This window comes from Lithobates pipiens, unplaced genomic scaffold (genome assembly GCF_037356315.1).
Source record: "Lithobates pipiens isolate NorthernLeopardFrog02 unplaced genomic scaffold, aLitPip1_a1.2 Scaffold_8, whole genome shotgun sequence".
Lineage (NCBI taxonomy): Eukaryota > Metazoa > Chordata > Amphibia > Anura > Ranidae > Lithobates > Lithobates pipiens.
In genome coordinates, this window is record NW_027507903.1 from 519,981,201 (window position 1) to 519,997,109 (window position 15,909).

At 42.3% G+C, this 15,909-nt stretch overlaps 1 protein-coding gene across 1 annotated transcript in view; it reads right to left on the reverse strand.

Moving 5' to 3' along the window:
- Nucleotides 1–15,909, reverse strand: part of GMCL1 (germ cell-less 1, spermatogenesis associated) — a 209,386-nt gene that overhangs the window by 145,455 nt on the left and 48,022 nt on the right. Inside the window, exons 2-3 of the mRNA XM_077469455.1 lie at nt 8,395–8,552; nt 6,436–6,559 (exon numbers count right to left, since the gene is read on the reverse strand). Of these exons, the coding sequence (XP_077325581.1) occupies nt 6,436–6,559; nt 8,395–8,543 (273 nt within the window). The 5' untranslated portion in view covers nt 8,544–8,552. The remainder of the gene's footprint in view (nt 1–6,435; nt 6,560–8,394; nt 8,553–15,909) is intronic.

Consider the following 15,909-nt stretch of genomic DNA (forward strand, 5'->3'; position numbering starts at 1 on the left):
CGTTAATTCTGTAAATATTGTATTTGCACCATTTTTTTTTTTAACCTTTTTAAGTTAAAGGGGTTTACAACCTCTTTAACTTAAGCCAGTGACAATTGCTCTCAGTCTGTTGGCACATAGATTCTCCAGCTCACGGGACAACAATCTGTGTAGGGTGAGGCTGAAAGGGTCATTGTTGTGTAATCAGGTGACAGCATGGAGTCAGACTGACCAGTCCTTTGTTACAAGCAGGTGAGAAGGGCAGGGGTCTGACCTGTGTGTCAGAATTAGGTTTAGGTCAGCAATTACTTTTTCAAATAGGGCCAGGCAGGTTTGGACATATGTTCTACCCCTAATAATTTAAAAAATGGATTTTGCATTTACTCTGGTTTTCTTTGCGTAATATTAAAATAGTGTTTGATGATCTGAATCATTTATGTGTGAGAAACCATGCAAAAAATATAAAATAAAATCAGGAATAGGGCAAATACTTTTTCACAGCACTGTATGGTTATATGTCTCTCCCCTCCCCTCCCCCCCGTTTGAGCTGGCCTGTAAGTATTAGGGCTAACGGCCCAATTTTCTTGACCGTTGATCTATAAAATAACTGGTATTTTCTTATCTTTTTAGATTTTTTGCATCTTCTCCTGAGGAAGTGGACATGGATGCCAAGAAATGTGTGGATCATCATGCATACAAACAAATATATATTTATGAATATACATATTGACCATCATGATAACCTAGTATGGATCAGCTCAATTTGAGGTCTTTAACTTGTATTTTATCATGTCCACAAAACTGGTACTTTGACTCCTTTCACACAGAGGCCCTTTACAGGCGCTACAGCACTAAAAATAGTGCCTGCATAGCATCTGTAATGAGCCTCTCCTGTCACTCCAATGTGAAAGCCTGAGGGCTTTCACACTGGAGCAGTGAGCTGGCAGGACGCTAAAAAAAGGTCCTGCAAGCCGCATCTTTGGAGTGGTGAAGGAGCGGTGTATACACCGCTCCCGCCCATTAAACTGAACGGGTACCGATGCCGAACCGCCGGAAAAGTGCTGCTGCAGCGGCGCTTTGTGGGCCGTTTTAACCCTTTCTTGGCCAGCATCCCACTAGTGGCCTGAAAACCCCTGCAAAAACGGCGGTATAGAGCCACTAAAAATAGCAGCGCTTTACAGCCAACGCCCCAGTGTGACCTAAGGGGTCTATGAAATATGCCATTATGCAATCAATTTGTAATCATGTGTACTAGGTTTTGAAGTGATTTTACACATTTAAAGCCCCATGACCTAGGTTTCCCCTTTGTGTACATTATATGTACAGTACCTCACAAGAGTGAGTACATCCCTCACATTGTTGTAAATATATCATATCATATCTTTTTATGTGACAATACTGAAGAAATGACACTTTACTACAATGTAAAGTAGTGAGTGTACTGCTTGTATAACAGTGTAAACTTGCTGTCCCCTCAAAATAACGCACCACACAGCCATTAATGTCTAAACCGCTGGCAACAAACGTGAGTACACTCCGAAGTGAAAATGTCCAAATTGGGCACAATTAGCCATTTACCGTCCAAAGTGTCATGCGATTTGTTAGTGTTACAAGGTCTCAGGTGTGAATGGGGAGCAGGTGTGTTAAATTTGTTGTTATTGCTCTCACTCTCTCATACTGGTCACTGGAAGGTCAATGTGGCACCTCATGGCAAAGAGCTCTCTGAGGATCTTAAAAAAAAAAAGAAAGAATTGTTGCTCCAAATAAAGATGGCCTAGGCTATAAGAAGATTGCCAAGACCCTGAAACTGGGCTGCAGCACAGTGGCCAAGACCATACAGCGGTTTAACAGGACAGGTTCCACTCAGAACAGGCCTCACCGTGGTTGACCAAGGAAGTTTGAGTCCACGCGCTCAGCTTCATATCCAGAGGTTTTCTTTGGCAAACAGACGTATGAGTGCTGCCAGCGTTGCTGCAGAGGTTGAATGGGTGTTGGGTCAGCCCATCAGTGCTCAGACCTTACGCCACACACTGCATCAAATTGGTCTGCATGGCTGTCGTCCTAGAAGAAAGCGCCTTTTAAGATGATGCATAAGAAAGACCGCAAACAGTTTGCTGAGGACAAGCAGACTAAAGACATGGATCACTGGAACCTTAAACTTACTTGGTTCAGATGGTATCAAACGTGTGTGGCAGCAACCAGGTGAGGAGTACAAAGACGAGTGTCTTGCCTACGGTCAAGCATGGTGGTGGGAGTGTCATGGTCTGGGGCTGCATGAGTGCTGCTGCCACGGGGGAACTACATTTCATTGAAGGAACCATAAATGCCAGCATGTACTGTGACATACTGAAACTGAGCATGATCCCCTCCCTTTGGAGACTGGGCCGCAGAGCAGTATTCCAACATGACAACGACACCAAACACACCTCCAAGACCACCACTGTCTTGCTAAAGAAGCTGAGGGTAAAGGCGATGGACTGGCCAAACATGTCTCCAGACCTAAACCCTATTGAGCATCTGTGGGACATCCTAAAATGGATGGTGGAGGAGCGCAAGGTCTCTAACATCTACCAGCTCCGTAATGTCATCATGGAGGACGCCAGTAGCAACCTGTGAAGCTCTGGTGAACTCCATGCCCAAGAGGGTTAAGGCAGTGCTGGAAAATAATGGTGGCCACACAAAATATTGACACTTGGGCAAAATTTGGACATTTTCACTTAGGGGTGTACCAACTTTTGTTGCCAGCGGTTTAGACATTAATAGCTGTGTGTTGAATTATTTTGGAGGGGACAGCAGATTTACACTGTTCTACAAGCTGTACACTCACTATTTTACATTGTAGCAAAGGGCCACTTCTTCAGTGTTGTCACATGTAAAGATAGAATAACATTTTTACAAAAATGTGAGGGGTGTGCTCACTTTTGTGAGATACTGTAGGTTGGCTGTATATAAGATTTTGGGTGGTTTATTTTTACATAGCAGCTCACAACTCACACAATCATATCTCAACTATCGATCGAGTGCCACATCAATGAAATGGATCGTCAAGTATAAATCAACTATTCTCATTAGAGAAGAAATCAATCGTTTATTGATGTTGGATGTCCACCATTATAGTACAAAGTTTGGCAAATCTAAAGTAGATTTTATATTGATTGTACGGTCAGATTCAGATGGACTTAAACAAATTAAAACCAAACTGATAAAAAAAATTTAAGCAGTTAAAACATATTTATTTTGGGATAAAGGTTTTATATTCATGAATAAAAGCTTACCAATGTAAGCACCAGTCAGTGTTAAATGGTTTGAGGTTGTACCTCTAACTGCAATTTTTGCTGACCTGGTTTGTCTGGTAAAGGAAGTTGAATTAGAAAAGTACTGGCTGGACCCCCAGGTGAACATAAAAAAGGATATGGTTTGGAAACAAAATTTGTGAAATGTGGCGGGCTTGGATTATATTTTGTACTGCTGGGATCAGTCCTGCTGCACGCATCCTAAAGGAGACCAATAATTGACTCACCCGTGTCTGTACACATGCACACACACACACACACACACACTTATTGTGAAGAAAGAGCGGCTACATATTTAGTTGTACTGCTTATATTAATTTGTGAACTTATTCATGGTGGCTTGATGGGCAAAGGTCATCTACAACCTGAGCTCAGGGAAAGTGGACTCAACGGCCTTAGGTGTCATTCATCCTAGGAGAGGTCTAGTACTGGATTACAGATTGGGAAAACATTAAATGATTAATACAAAAAAATAAAATAAAAATGTTCTACTTTCCCATTGTACAGGTTTTTAATTATTTACAGTATCCCCATTGCTGATATTTAAACGTAAAAGCCCAAGACCCCTTTCACACTGGGGTTTTCAGGTGCTTAACGCTGGCTGACTTTTCACACTCAGGCCGTGCGCTTGCGGGACATTAATGAAAGTCCTGCAAGCAGCATCTTTGGGGCGAGTTGGGAGCGCTGCATTTAGTGCTCCCAAAACACCCTGCCCATCGGAATGAATGGACAGCGCTTTCAAAAAGCGATTTGAATGCACCGCAAATAGGGAGATTTAAACCCCTTTTTTGCTCCGATTAGAAACGGCTCCATTGTACTGCATGGAGTGCGACTTGTCAGGTGGCTAAGTCACCTGACAAGTCGCCTTAGTGTGAACCGGGACTAACTCTGAGCTGCTATTAAAAAAGGGTAACTCCTTTGTAGGTATTTTTTTTTTTTTTATATATAGAAAAAAAACTAAATTGAGACTCAAGTCATATTGTAACTGAAGGTAAGAAAAATTACCTTTCCAATCTGCAGCATTGCAATTTTCTGTAAAATGCAATACGACTAAAAGTTGGTGTACAGAACATTCCCCCTTAATTACACAGCCATTTCTTCAGGGTACAAAAAGGTAGGAATTTGCGCACAAGTTTTTTTAACCAACCACTCGCTTACTGGGCACTTTTAACTCCTTCCTGCCCAGGTCAATATTCACCTTTCAGAGTGGTCACACTTTGAATGACAATTGCTCACGATACACTGCACCGATATGAAATTTTCATAATTTTTTTCATACAAATAGAGATCTTTTAGTGGTATTTAATCGTAGTGTTTTTAGTTTTTTTGCTAAACAAAACGAAAAGAAATGCAGAAAAATATGAAAAAAACAAACCAAAAAAAATAAAAACAAATTTGCTGTAAAATTTTGCAAACAGGCAATTTTTCTTCTTCACTGGTGGGCACCGATAGGCGACACTGATTAGGAGTCACTGGTGGGCCTGCACTGATTATCAGTGCCCCAATTATCAGTGTAGATGCCCCTTTAACCATTAAAGCCCCAGACCAATTTGTAGCCAAAGGACCAGGCCCCTTTTTGCGATTTGGCACTGTGTCGCTTTAATTGGCATCCTTTTTTTCCCCACAAATAGAGTTTTCTTTTGGTGGTATTTGATCACCTCTGTGTTTGTTTGTTTTTGTGCTATAAACAAAGATAGAGCAACAATTTTGAAAAAAATTCAATTTTTTACTATAAATATCCCCAAAAAATATATAAAACATATTTTAGGCCGATATGTATTCTACATTTTTTTTTTACCAAAAATGTATTTAATCTATTATTTAATTCTATTATTAATCTATTTAATCTTATCTATTTAAATGCACCGATTCCTGTGTAAATGACACTGGCAGTGAAGGAGTTAACCACTAGGGGGCAGTGTAGGGGTTATGTGTGACGTGGTTTTTTATTGTAGGGGGCATGGCCTGGCATGTGACGTCACTGATCGTCTTACCCTATAAAAAGGGAACAGATGATCGGTGACAGCCACACTAGGAAGCACGGGGAGAGGTTTGTTTACACAGATCTCTCCTCGTTCTTCAGCTCTGTGACCCGATCGCGGGACACCAGCGGCGATCGGGTCCGCTGGTCCTGCGGCCACGGTCACGTAGCTCCTGACCCACGGCTGGGCACTTAAAGAGCCACGTACAGGTACGCGATTGTGCCCAGCCGTGTGGTGGTCCTTAAATGGTTAAACACAAGCCAGTTATTGTCTCTCTTCTCCCTCCTCACACTATCAGCGAGAGGGAAGGAAAGCCAGTAACTGGCTTGTGTTTACATCGTGATCAGCCATCATTGAACACTGCTGATTACATGGTAAAGGGCTGCTGTGATTGGTCCTTTATCTCGATCTGTGATCAGCCAAGTCCAAAGGACTCCGTGAACACAGAGCACACAGCAGGGGGTGGAAGGGCAGCCTGATGACAGGAGGATTCCCATAGATGCCCTCCTGGCAAAGTAAGCCCACCCTGTAGCCATATTTTGGCTATAGCGTGGGCAGGAAGGGGTTAAAATCCAAGCAATGTACATAGATCACTCAGAGGCTAATATTTTTTTTCTAAACAAACTTGGAGTTAAGTACTGTGGGGTCCTCTGCAATGTACGAGTTAAATTCTTCTTATTTAGCTAGCGGATAAAGAAATAAGTAAAAATACCTACCCTTATGCCACACTACCCCTGGTAGCTGATATTCTCTTCCACCGCCTCATGCCCCAGATGAGGGTGGGTCCTTGACCTTGCATACAATGCAGGATTGCTGGTACTGCATTGAAAGCAAGGATGTGAAGAGCTGCTGCCTGACTGGTTGCAAAGTAAGGCAGCTTCATGGGACCAGTCTCACAGAGGAAAGCCTGCAGAAGTGAGCAATGAAGGTGAACCTACTTATTTCATTTACCCTCCCAGCAAAATGCATTTAACACATGCGGTGCATGGGGCTTTAAAATGAGCAACACAAAAAGCATCAGTTCTGCTGCTCACTCTGCATTTTTTCAGTATACTGTACAACTATGTAAGGAGCATGTATACGAGAGGGGCATAAAAAAAAAAAAAAAAACACTATACTTTAAAATTTCCATATATTCACTGAACAGCATAGAACTTGTCCAGCAGCATAACTTCTTTTACCTGACAGAGGTAGATTTTGTGCAGGTTCCATTCATTTCCAAGTGCGCATATCTTAATATCACTGTTCTCCCCATTCAAGAAGAGGGTCTGGTAAATATATTTTGATGTACTTTTCAGCTTCTTTCTGCAGGATATCAAAAAAAAAAAAAAAAATGAATAAAAAAAAAAAGCTCCCTTTAGTACAAATAAAGTTGTCAGTCATACACATTTAAACTTGCTTCTCAAAAGCATTCATTTACAGTTAATGCAAACCACAATAAGAGGGTGCATCATGCATTGCCAAAAGGCGACAGCATTTTGCACTATTAAAGTTGCACAACTAGGAATTGTGTTCATCATTAACCACTTGAAGTCCAGACACTTTCAAGCCCTTCCAGTTCAGGATATTTTCAGCATCATCATACTTTAAAATGACAATTACTCAATTGTAGCCAAAGGAATTTTTTTTGGAACCATGTTTTCTTTTGGAAGTATTTAAACCATCACTGGGTGTTTTTTTCCCCTTTTTTTATTTTATAAAAAATACACCAACCAGGCTCTGTGTTTTGGTTCTAGATTTTTTGCAAATAAATAATCTTTCTTCATAAATGTAAGTCAAAATATATTCGGCTACATTTCTTTGGCAGTGTTTTAGTCTGTGTGAAAGTGAGAGTCTACAATCCATGGTATATATCTGAAAATTGATCAATCCTGATGTACTGACTGCCCATCTAATTTTTTTCGAGGGCCTAAAATACAGGAAAATATCCCCCAAATTAGCCTTTGAGAGTACACAGTCCAAGGTATTTAATAAGGGGAATGGTGAATTTTTTGAAGTTGTAATCTTTTGTCACTTTTTTTGGAAAAGAAAAGGGGCGTCTTTTTCACAAAGTTGTAATTTTAACAAGTTATTCCTTGCACACAGCATTGGCATACTTACAATTACACCCCAAAACACAGCTACTAGGTCTTTCAAGTATTGGGATGCTATGTGTGAGACTGTCACAGCCTAGATCAGTGGTCTCCACTGATCAGTGGCTTGCTTTTGTCCGGCCCTTGGGGCATTATTTCTCCCACTGTCAGCTACAGTGGGCCATAGTTCCTTCCACTCTATTCCTCCTACTAACACCAATGATGGGGCACCAGGCCTCTTGCCATCACCAACAATGGGGCACTATTCCTCCTGCTGACACCAATGATGGGCATTATCCTCACCCCCCCCCCCCCAAATATGAAAGACAGGGAACAGTTTACTACCACTGACATCAGGTAATTTTCTACTCCCACTGGCCAGCCCCCCCTAAAGTTTTAAAAGGATATTAAACTAGCCCTTTGTTTAGAAAGTTTGGAGACCCCTGACCTAGATGCACAGAGTCCCAATATTCAAGGAGCACCTTCAGATATTTCAGGGGGCATAAATTACGCATCTAATTTCGGGTGACATTTTTGGAGGCCCTAGAGCACAAGGACAGTGGAAACACCCAGAAAATGACCCCGTTTTGGAAATCAAAAAACACTCCAAGGTATTTTTCTGAAAGGCATTGTGCATCTTTTGAAAAGGTCATTTTTTGCCACAAGTTTCTGAAAACGCAGGAAAGATAGCATACCAACATACCTTGGTAGGAGGGTGCTTTGCTAAAGAGAGCTGAAAACACTGGACAGGCCCATATCTAATAAAGAACAAGAGGAATGAGCCCTGCCATTACCCTTTTTTCGTTTTAACTATTTCTGCTGTAATACAAGTTTAAACAAAACAAATCTGATCGTTTCTCATTAATTTATGCCTATACATCTCAGTGGGTGTACGTGGTTTTGTATGAACATGTCGCATGTGGATGCAAAAATGTACCCTTTAATTATGTTACAATACATACAAACGGTATGTGGCTAGCATTAGAAAGGCTTACACGGCTGAAGTATGCTGTAAGACTTTACAATACAAAGCAGAACTAAAAAACCGTCAGAACGCATGGATTCTACCTTCGCGGTGTGTTGAGTAGGTCCTCTATCTCCTCTTCGCTGTCACTGTCACACAGACATTCTGAGCTCCTCTTTCTCTTTCTACAGTCACAAGAGCCAGTTGGCTTAGAAGATTCTTGGCCTAGAAGTTTACTACTTAAAGAGCCCATAGTTGCGTCCTGTGGAAAATAGAGAGAAGAATTACCAAAAACATAATGAAAAAGCGATGCATTCAAGCATTAGACACAGGCAGAACGCACACATACAAATGTGCAAATTGCTGCTGAACACATTTATTACATTAATGGAGCAGCACAAAAAATGCTGTGGAAGGAGACAGAGGCTGTACGTGGTTGCTCCAGTGATGAGTTTTACTGTAATATAGGAGTATGGTAATACCCAATAGACAGTAGATCTAACTGCATATGAACTGACCTAGCCTTCTTACCATAGGAATTGTAATTGTCTGCAACCCAACCAGACGGCCTATCCAGGTTCCAGATCTCCAATCCAGAGTTGGAAGGTTAAAGTGCAACCTCTCTCAATCAACACTGACCATTTTTAATCCTTATGCTGTTAGCATTAGTAAATAGATATAAAATACCTTCCTATGTACCTTTTTTTCCTACCTGCATGCCTGAGCTAAGGGCAGAAAGTAAACACTACTACATGCATAAATCATTTGCCCTTACTCAAGATAACCACAGCTAAAAATGCTAGGGGCTGTTTTTCAAAGTGATTTCTTTGCAAAATACAGCATGGATGAGCATGTTGTAAATATTAAAAATGAACCAAATAGCATTTTTTTGTGCTCAGATGCAGTGTAGTTACATTTTAAGTGCACTTCAGAATTTACCCTGTATGCCCATTTTGCTTCTCTTGTGGCTCACAGGAGTACACTTAGTTTTTCTTTCCTGTGACACAGAGTCAGCTGACAGTGGGCTATTACCCGCTGTCAAGTGACCAACCATTTCGTCAGGATCCATTTAGCTGCCTGACAGACAGCTGGCTCAGGTTCACAGTGTACTGCTGCGAGTGAAAGACAGCTGCACCCACTCCCTCTTGCCTAGCACTCCAGTAAGTGATGGATGGGCAGAGAGCGGTGACCGACAGCCACTGCTCCACGCTAAGCTGTGATCACTCAGTTCTTGGTCTTAGAGCTGATGCGGGACAGTAAAAATAAGATATATAAAACGTATCGGATAAGAAGGGAGGGACAACAACAACAAAAAAAAAAAAGAAGAAGAAGGAGGGGAGAAGTGGTGTAATATAGCAATGCAGGAAAAATACACAGAGGCTGGGTTCACACTAGACTCAGACTAGATGCCACTTCAACCATACAAACTATGGCTGACAATGGCATAGCAGTTGCACCAAAATGGTGCAGGACACTTTTTTTGGTCCGAACTAAAAGCTGATGCCTGTCCAATTTAACAGTTGGCACTGCGATACGAGTTGGGGGTGTCATTAACTTAACATTAACACTCACAGCGGTTCACAGATGTCAGTGTAAACTGCCTGCGACTCAGTTGTGATGCTGTAACCTGCACAGGAATCGCAGGGTTTCCCACATTGCAGCAGTGTGAACCGAGCCTGAAAGTGTGAGAGATAGATAGAGAGATAGATAGAGAGATAGATAGATAGATAGAGAGATAGATAGATAGAGAGATAGATAGATAGAGAGATAGATAGATAGATAGAGAGATAGATAGATAGAGAGATAGATAGATAGAGAGATAGATAGATAGAGAGATAGATAGATAGAGGAGATAGAGGAGATAGAGGAGATAGAGGAGATAGAGGAGATAGAGGAGATAGAGGAGATAGAGGAGATAGAGGAGATAGAGGAGATAGAGGAGATAGAGGAGATAGAGGAGATAGAGGAGATAGAGGAGATAGAGGAGATAGAGGAGATAGAGGAGATAGAGGAGATAGAGGAGATAGAGGAGATAGAGGAGATAGAGAGATAGAAATATATAAAAACACACACTCCAAAACCAATTTTTTTTTATAAATTGCAGCTTACCAATCCTTAAAGTGTTACTAAACCCAGAACTCTGCATTCACTTAGAACATAGAAATGCAGATATTTTAATAAATATAAACTGCTAAATGGCTTCTCATCAGCAGTATATAGCAGTCTTGTTACTTCTATCAGTTTCACTCTACTCTGACTATCCTATGAGGCTGCAGGAGCCCTGATCTGATCCTCTGAACAGTGCCGATTGGCACGGTGCCGATGACATTCACCCACCCAAGAAGAAAAATAAAAAAACACTATACACCAAATTGAGCATGTGCAGTGTGCCCACAAGGCTCTGTAAATATCAGGAGATGGAGACTGTGGCAAAACGGGGAGGATCAGAGAAGTCCTGATCAAACAACCTTTTTACACAATGCAGAGCCGCTTAGGTTCCACAGCGAGTATAACAAGCATGCTTTACTGCATATCCAGACCGATTTTATGTATATTTCGTATTTAGGTCGCACGTTCAGGTACGTTTTTCTGCTCATATGTAGTTACCGCCCCGTGGTGAAATAACCAAATATTGCCAATGTCAGAACTATTGGGATTAAAAAGAATTAATTCCTAAGGCCTCCTCTTTTCATATATAATTTCATGGGCAACTCAGAAGCCATTTTGTGCCATTTCTTAGGATGTTAAAGTTCCTTGTTGAGGAATAGATTGCTTACAAGAAGACTTGAAGAGTTGTATCTAACATTTTCCCAAGTCATAAATTCTGAATTCCTGTCAGACAAGATAAGGAGCTAGCCAGGAGACTAATGTTTACATTATGAGACCAATGACTTGCATTTCAAATGAACTTTTTTTTTTAATTTTTCACCTCTTTTCTTGACAGAGAAGGGGCTTATTCAAAAGCTGCTTTTACGAAGTGTCTTGTATTCTTTTATTGCAAATAGTTATGTTAGCAATAATGTTAGTTATATTATTACATTATATTGAAGTATATACACACACACACACACACACACACACACACACACACACACACACAATGGCATGGCTGGGCAAATGGGCGTACACGTACGCCCCCTTTAAAATCACGGCATTGTGGGAGCACATGCCATTGTGACTGTGCCCACTGGTCCCACGGACTCTGACAGTTGCAGGCTCCTGGCAGACAGAGTGAACAATGGGGAGATATCTTTGTAAACAAGGCATTTTCCCATTCTGCCTAGTGACATGACAGCGATCTACTGCGTCCGTCCGGGAGCAGTGATCCCTGTCATGTCAGTGGTAGCCCACCATTCCCCCCCCCCCCCCCCCACACACACACAGTTAGAACACTTTCCTAGGACACACTTAACCCCTTGATCATCCCCTAGTGTGTAACCCCTTCCCTGCCAGTTTCATTTACAAAAGAAAAAAAAAATGCAGATCGCCGCCATTACTAATATATATAAATTATGTAATAATTCTATCCCTTTTTATATTCTATCCCTTCTATAACTTTTGTGCAAACCAATCAATATACACTTAGTGATTTTTTTTTTCTTTTAACCAAAAATATGTAGTAGAATACATATCGGCGTAAATTGAGAAATTGTATTTTTTTTTATATATATTTTTTGGCGATATTCATCATAGCAAAAAGTAAAAAAATATTGTTTTTCCTAAATTGTCGTTTTTTGTTTATAGTGCATCACATACCACCAAAAGAAAGCTCCGACTGTGATGATTGCCACCCTATACATGTCCTCTTGGCTCCCGACACTGATGCTCTGGGGTGGCCCAAGGTCCTTGACGCCCTGCTTTCCAGTGCACACATATTTGTAAGCTATCTTGTCTTATATGGTTTTGGGGGTCTTTATCCATCCTCCCCTACCCTGATATAGTGAACTTAGTCAATTATTTTCCTATTGCAGATATCCTACATGTCTTCTCCTGAAGAGCGGTTTAAAGCCACGAAACGCGTCAAGCTACTGTGTACGAGCTACACAAACCATCATGATATGTGTCTATACTTCTTCTAACTTGATAGGTTCTTAAGCCTATTGACAGTGCAGATATGTTAACATATATACCCAACTATGAATATGGTGGCCCCTTTTATTTTAATCTTGAATATCAATGGTTGTAAACATGTTATTATCAATTATTGCCAGGTTACAAATTGGCACCATGTTATGGGTGCATGTGTGTGTTTGTCATTTTGAGCTTCATTTAAAGTCCCACTTCCTTCTTTGCACCACTGCTGTCCTTTGCCGCAGTGGCGCTTTTGTTTTCAAATGACAGGGATGGAGGCACATGACTTTACCCAGTCATGGCTTCATTTAAAGTCCCAATATCCCCAATCCCCCCGTTTTTTTAGTGATTTTTTTATGTTTATACATTTAATAATTGAAAAAAAAAAAAAATTAGGACATTTCTCCTCTTGTGAACATGTTGTACATGACCCAGTGTTTGCCCCTCTGCTCTCAATCAGCAATGAGTGAGATGGCCTAGTATCTTAAGTTCTCTTCTTCCATTAGGAAATAGGACATTACTGTGGCTAATATAAAAAAAATAAAAAAAGCCATAGCCCCCAAACCCTTAAAAACTCTGCACAAAAAAACACAGTAATGCAAAACAAGAAAAAAAAAAAACCCAACACCACACTCAAATATGCATGGTGTGAAATAGGGATCGATCAATATAGTTTTTTCAGGGCCAATACTGATTTTCCAGCCGCCTCTTATGCCGCGTACACACGAGCGGACTTTTCAACATCCAAAGTCCGACGGACTGATTCCGTCAGACTATTCGATCGTGTGTGGGCTGCAATGGACTTTTGATTCGCCAAAGTCTGACGGACTTTAGAATATGGAACATGCTTCAAATTTTTCCGACGGAACTCCGCCGGACCCAGTCCCTTCGAAAAATTTGCTCGTGTGTATGCTATTCCGACGGACTAAAACCGACGCTAGGGCAGCTATTGGCTACTGGCTATGAACTTCCTTATTCGAGTCCAGTCGTACGTCATCACGTTCGAATCCGTCGGAGTTTAGTGTGATTGTGTGTGGCCATGTCCGCTCATTCGAAAAGTCTGTCAGAACTCTGTCGGAACTCCGGCAGAACTCCTTCGGAAGTCTGTCGGACATAAGTCCTCTCGTGTGTACGGGGCTTTACACCGATATTTTGCACATGAAAAAGTTTTGAAAAATAACTCAATTTCCTACACAAATCACTATAAAAATTAACATGTTATGAATTCTTCACACCATATTTGCATGAAAACTGATGAAGAAAAAACTAAAAATAAAAAAAACACGATTTCAAAACTGATGTCTGTCTGCACCATGGTGTGAAGTGAACAACTCTTCCTGTCCCTCTGTCACAACCCCCCCCCCCCCCCCCCACCTTCATGAGACACCAATGCTCTTGTTTAATTATATCTTTGGAAAACCTTCATGCATTTGATTTTAGTTGAGGGTTCTGTCACACTTTGGCTACTCCTCCTTATTGTAATGTGCAAATCTGCCTTACATGCATGTGCGCCTGTGCTTTCCTGCATTTGCACAGATTTGCAAGCCACCCCTACGGGGGGGGGGGGGGGGGTGGCGGGAAGCTGCCCTACGGTGGGTGGGGGGGGTAGCTGCCTCACCTGGCACCTTGCAGGGGGTAGGTAGCTGCCCTCCTGGCACCCTACAGCAGGTGGGTGGGGAGCTTCTGGCTGGCCTGTCGAGATCAACTCTCAGATGGGCACAAAGATTATGTATTTTTGGTTTTTGCAGTTGTTGACCCAATGCGCACATTGTTTGTGCATGTGTTGCACACAGGTGCTTTTCAAGGGAATGGCTATGAGAAATAATCCCAGACCACACTTTCTCTCTGCATCGATCTGCATTAAAATTTGAAGGAGTACAGAGAAGGTTAAAAATGTCTGCCACCCTGCTGTGGTGGCTTGCTGGCTGGTACCCTGCTGTGGTCGGGGGTGGCTTGCTAGCTGGCACCCTGCTGTGGTTGGGGAGTGGCTGGCCTATCCATCAGACTCTCGTAGCGAGACAAAGGAGGCCAGGGCTGTCAGAACGTTTAGGCCCAGTGTGCAATGCAACCTACATTGTGTGCACATGTGCCCCTGCGCACTAGCCCTCCAGTGCACTGCAAACTTGCCAGGCTTCCAGGCCCCAAAAAGATGGTTGCGGCAATATCAGTAATAATGGTTTGCCACTGATACTGATTTTTCCAAAGTTATGGATATCTGCCTGCAATAATCAGTCAACCCCTATTGTGAATGCAAGCTTAAAAGTGATACCAACGTCTCTTTTTTTGTTTGTTTCAAAATAACAAACAAGTTATACTTACCTGCTCTGTGCAGTGGTTTTGTGCAGAGCAGCCCAGAGCCTACTCTTCTTGGGTCCCTCTTCGATACTCCTGGCCCCTCCCTCCTATTAAGTACCCCCACAGCAAGCGGCTTGATATGGGGGCACCTGAGACGCAGCTCTGTCCAGACACAGCAGCGACACGGCCTGGCCCCCTCGCTTAATTGGCTCGCTGACTTTGATTTTACAGCAGCTGGAGCCAATGGCGTTTGGCTGCTGTCTCAGCAAATGAAGAGTGAGAGTCCCGGACAGCCAAGCCTCTTGTGCAACATTGCTGGATCGGAAGGAGCTCAGGTAAGCATTAGGGGAGCTGGGGGGGGGGGGGGGGGGGATGGTTATGGACTTACGCACACAGAAGGCTTTTTATCTTAAAGCGGTTCTCCACCCTAAAGGGGAAGTTCCACTCATCTGATCACTCCCCCCATCCGGTGCCCCAATAGGCACCTTTCAGAGGGGGGGGGTGCAGTTACCTGGATAATCCAGGTATCTACACCCACTTCCGGGACAGACCACCGCAGATGCGCGCGCCCCCCCCCCCCCCCCCCCCGTTGTGTTCTTTATAAACACACAGCGGGGACCAGCAGAGACGCGCAGCACGACTCGCGCATGCGCAGTAGGGAACCGGGCAGTGAAGCCGCAACGCTTCACTTCCCGATTCCCTGACAGAGGATGGCGGCGGGGGCAGCAGAGAGACGAGCGATCGCTCGTCATCTGCCGCCGACATCGCTGGACCCTGGCTTTTAATATATATATATATATTTTTTTTTTTAAAGGTGCAGAACCGCTTTAATGCATCAAGATATATAAAAAATAAAATAAAAAAATAAATAAAAAACACAAACAAACAACACACACCTTTTTAAAACCACTTTAGCAAAAGGCACCCCCGCACCTTATGTGTAGCTGCGGGAATAATCGCAGTTCAAATACATTCTCGCACAACGTGAATCTAGCCTTATTTTGCGCCTGCAATGATGATGCCCATTTCAGGCAGATATATGAACACATTTTTCTTGAAATGATTATGTACAGGAATTTGTGTGCTTGCCTGGAGTTCGGCTTTAATTATTGCAAATTTAATTGTGCAATCCTTCCAAGTGGCTGATGAGTGTCATGATGATTATGACATTTAATTTACATGAAATAAAATATGACTTCAAAAAGATTTTTTCCCCTCGACGGAGCCAATTAATCATGCATAGCACAGAAACA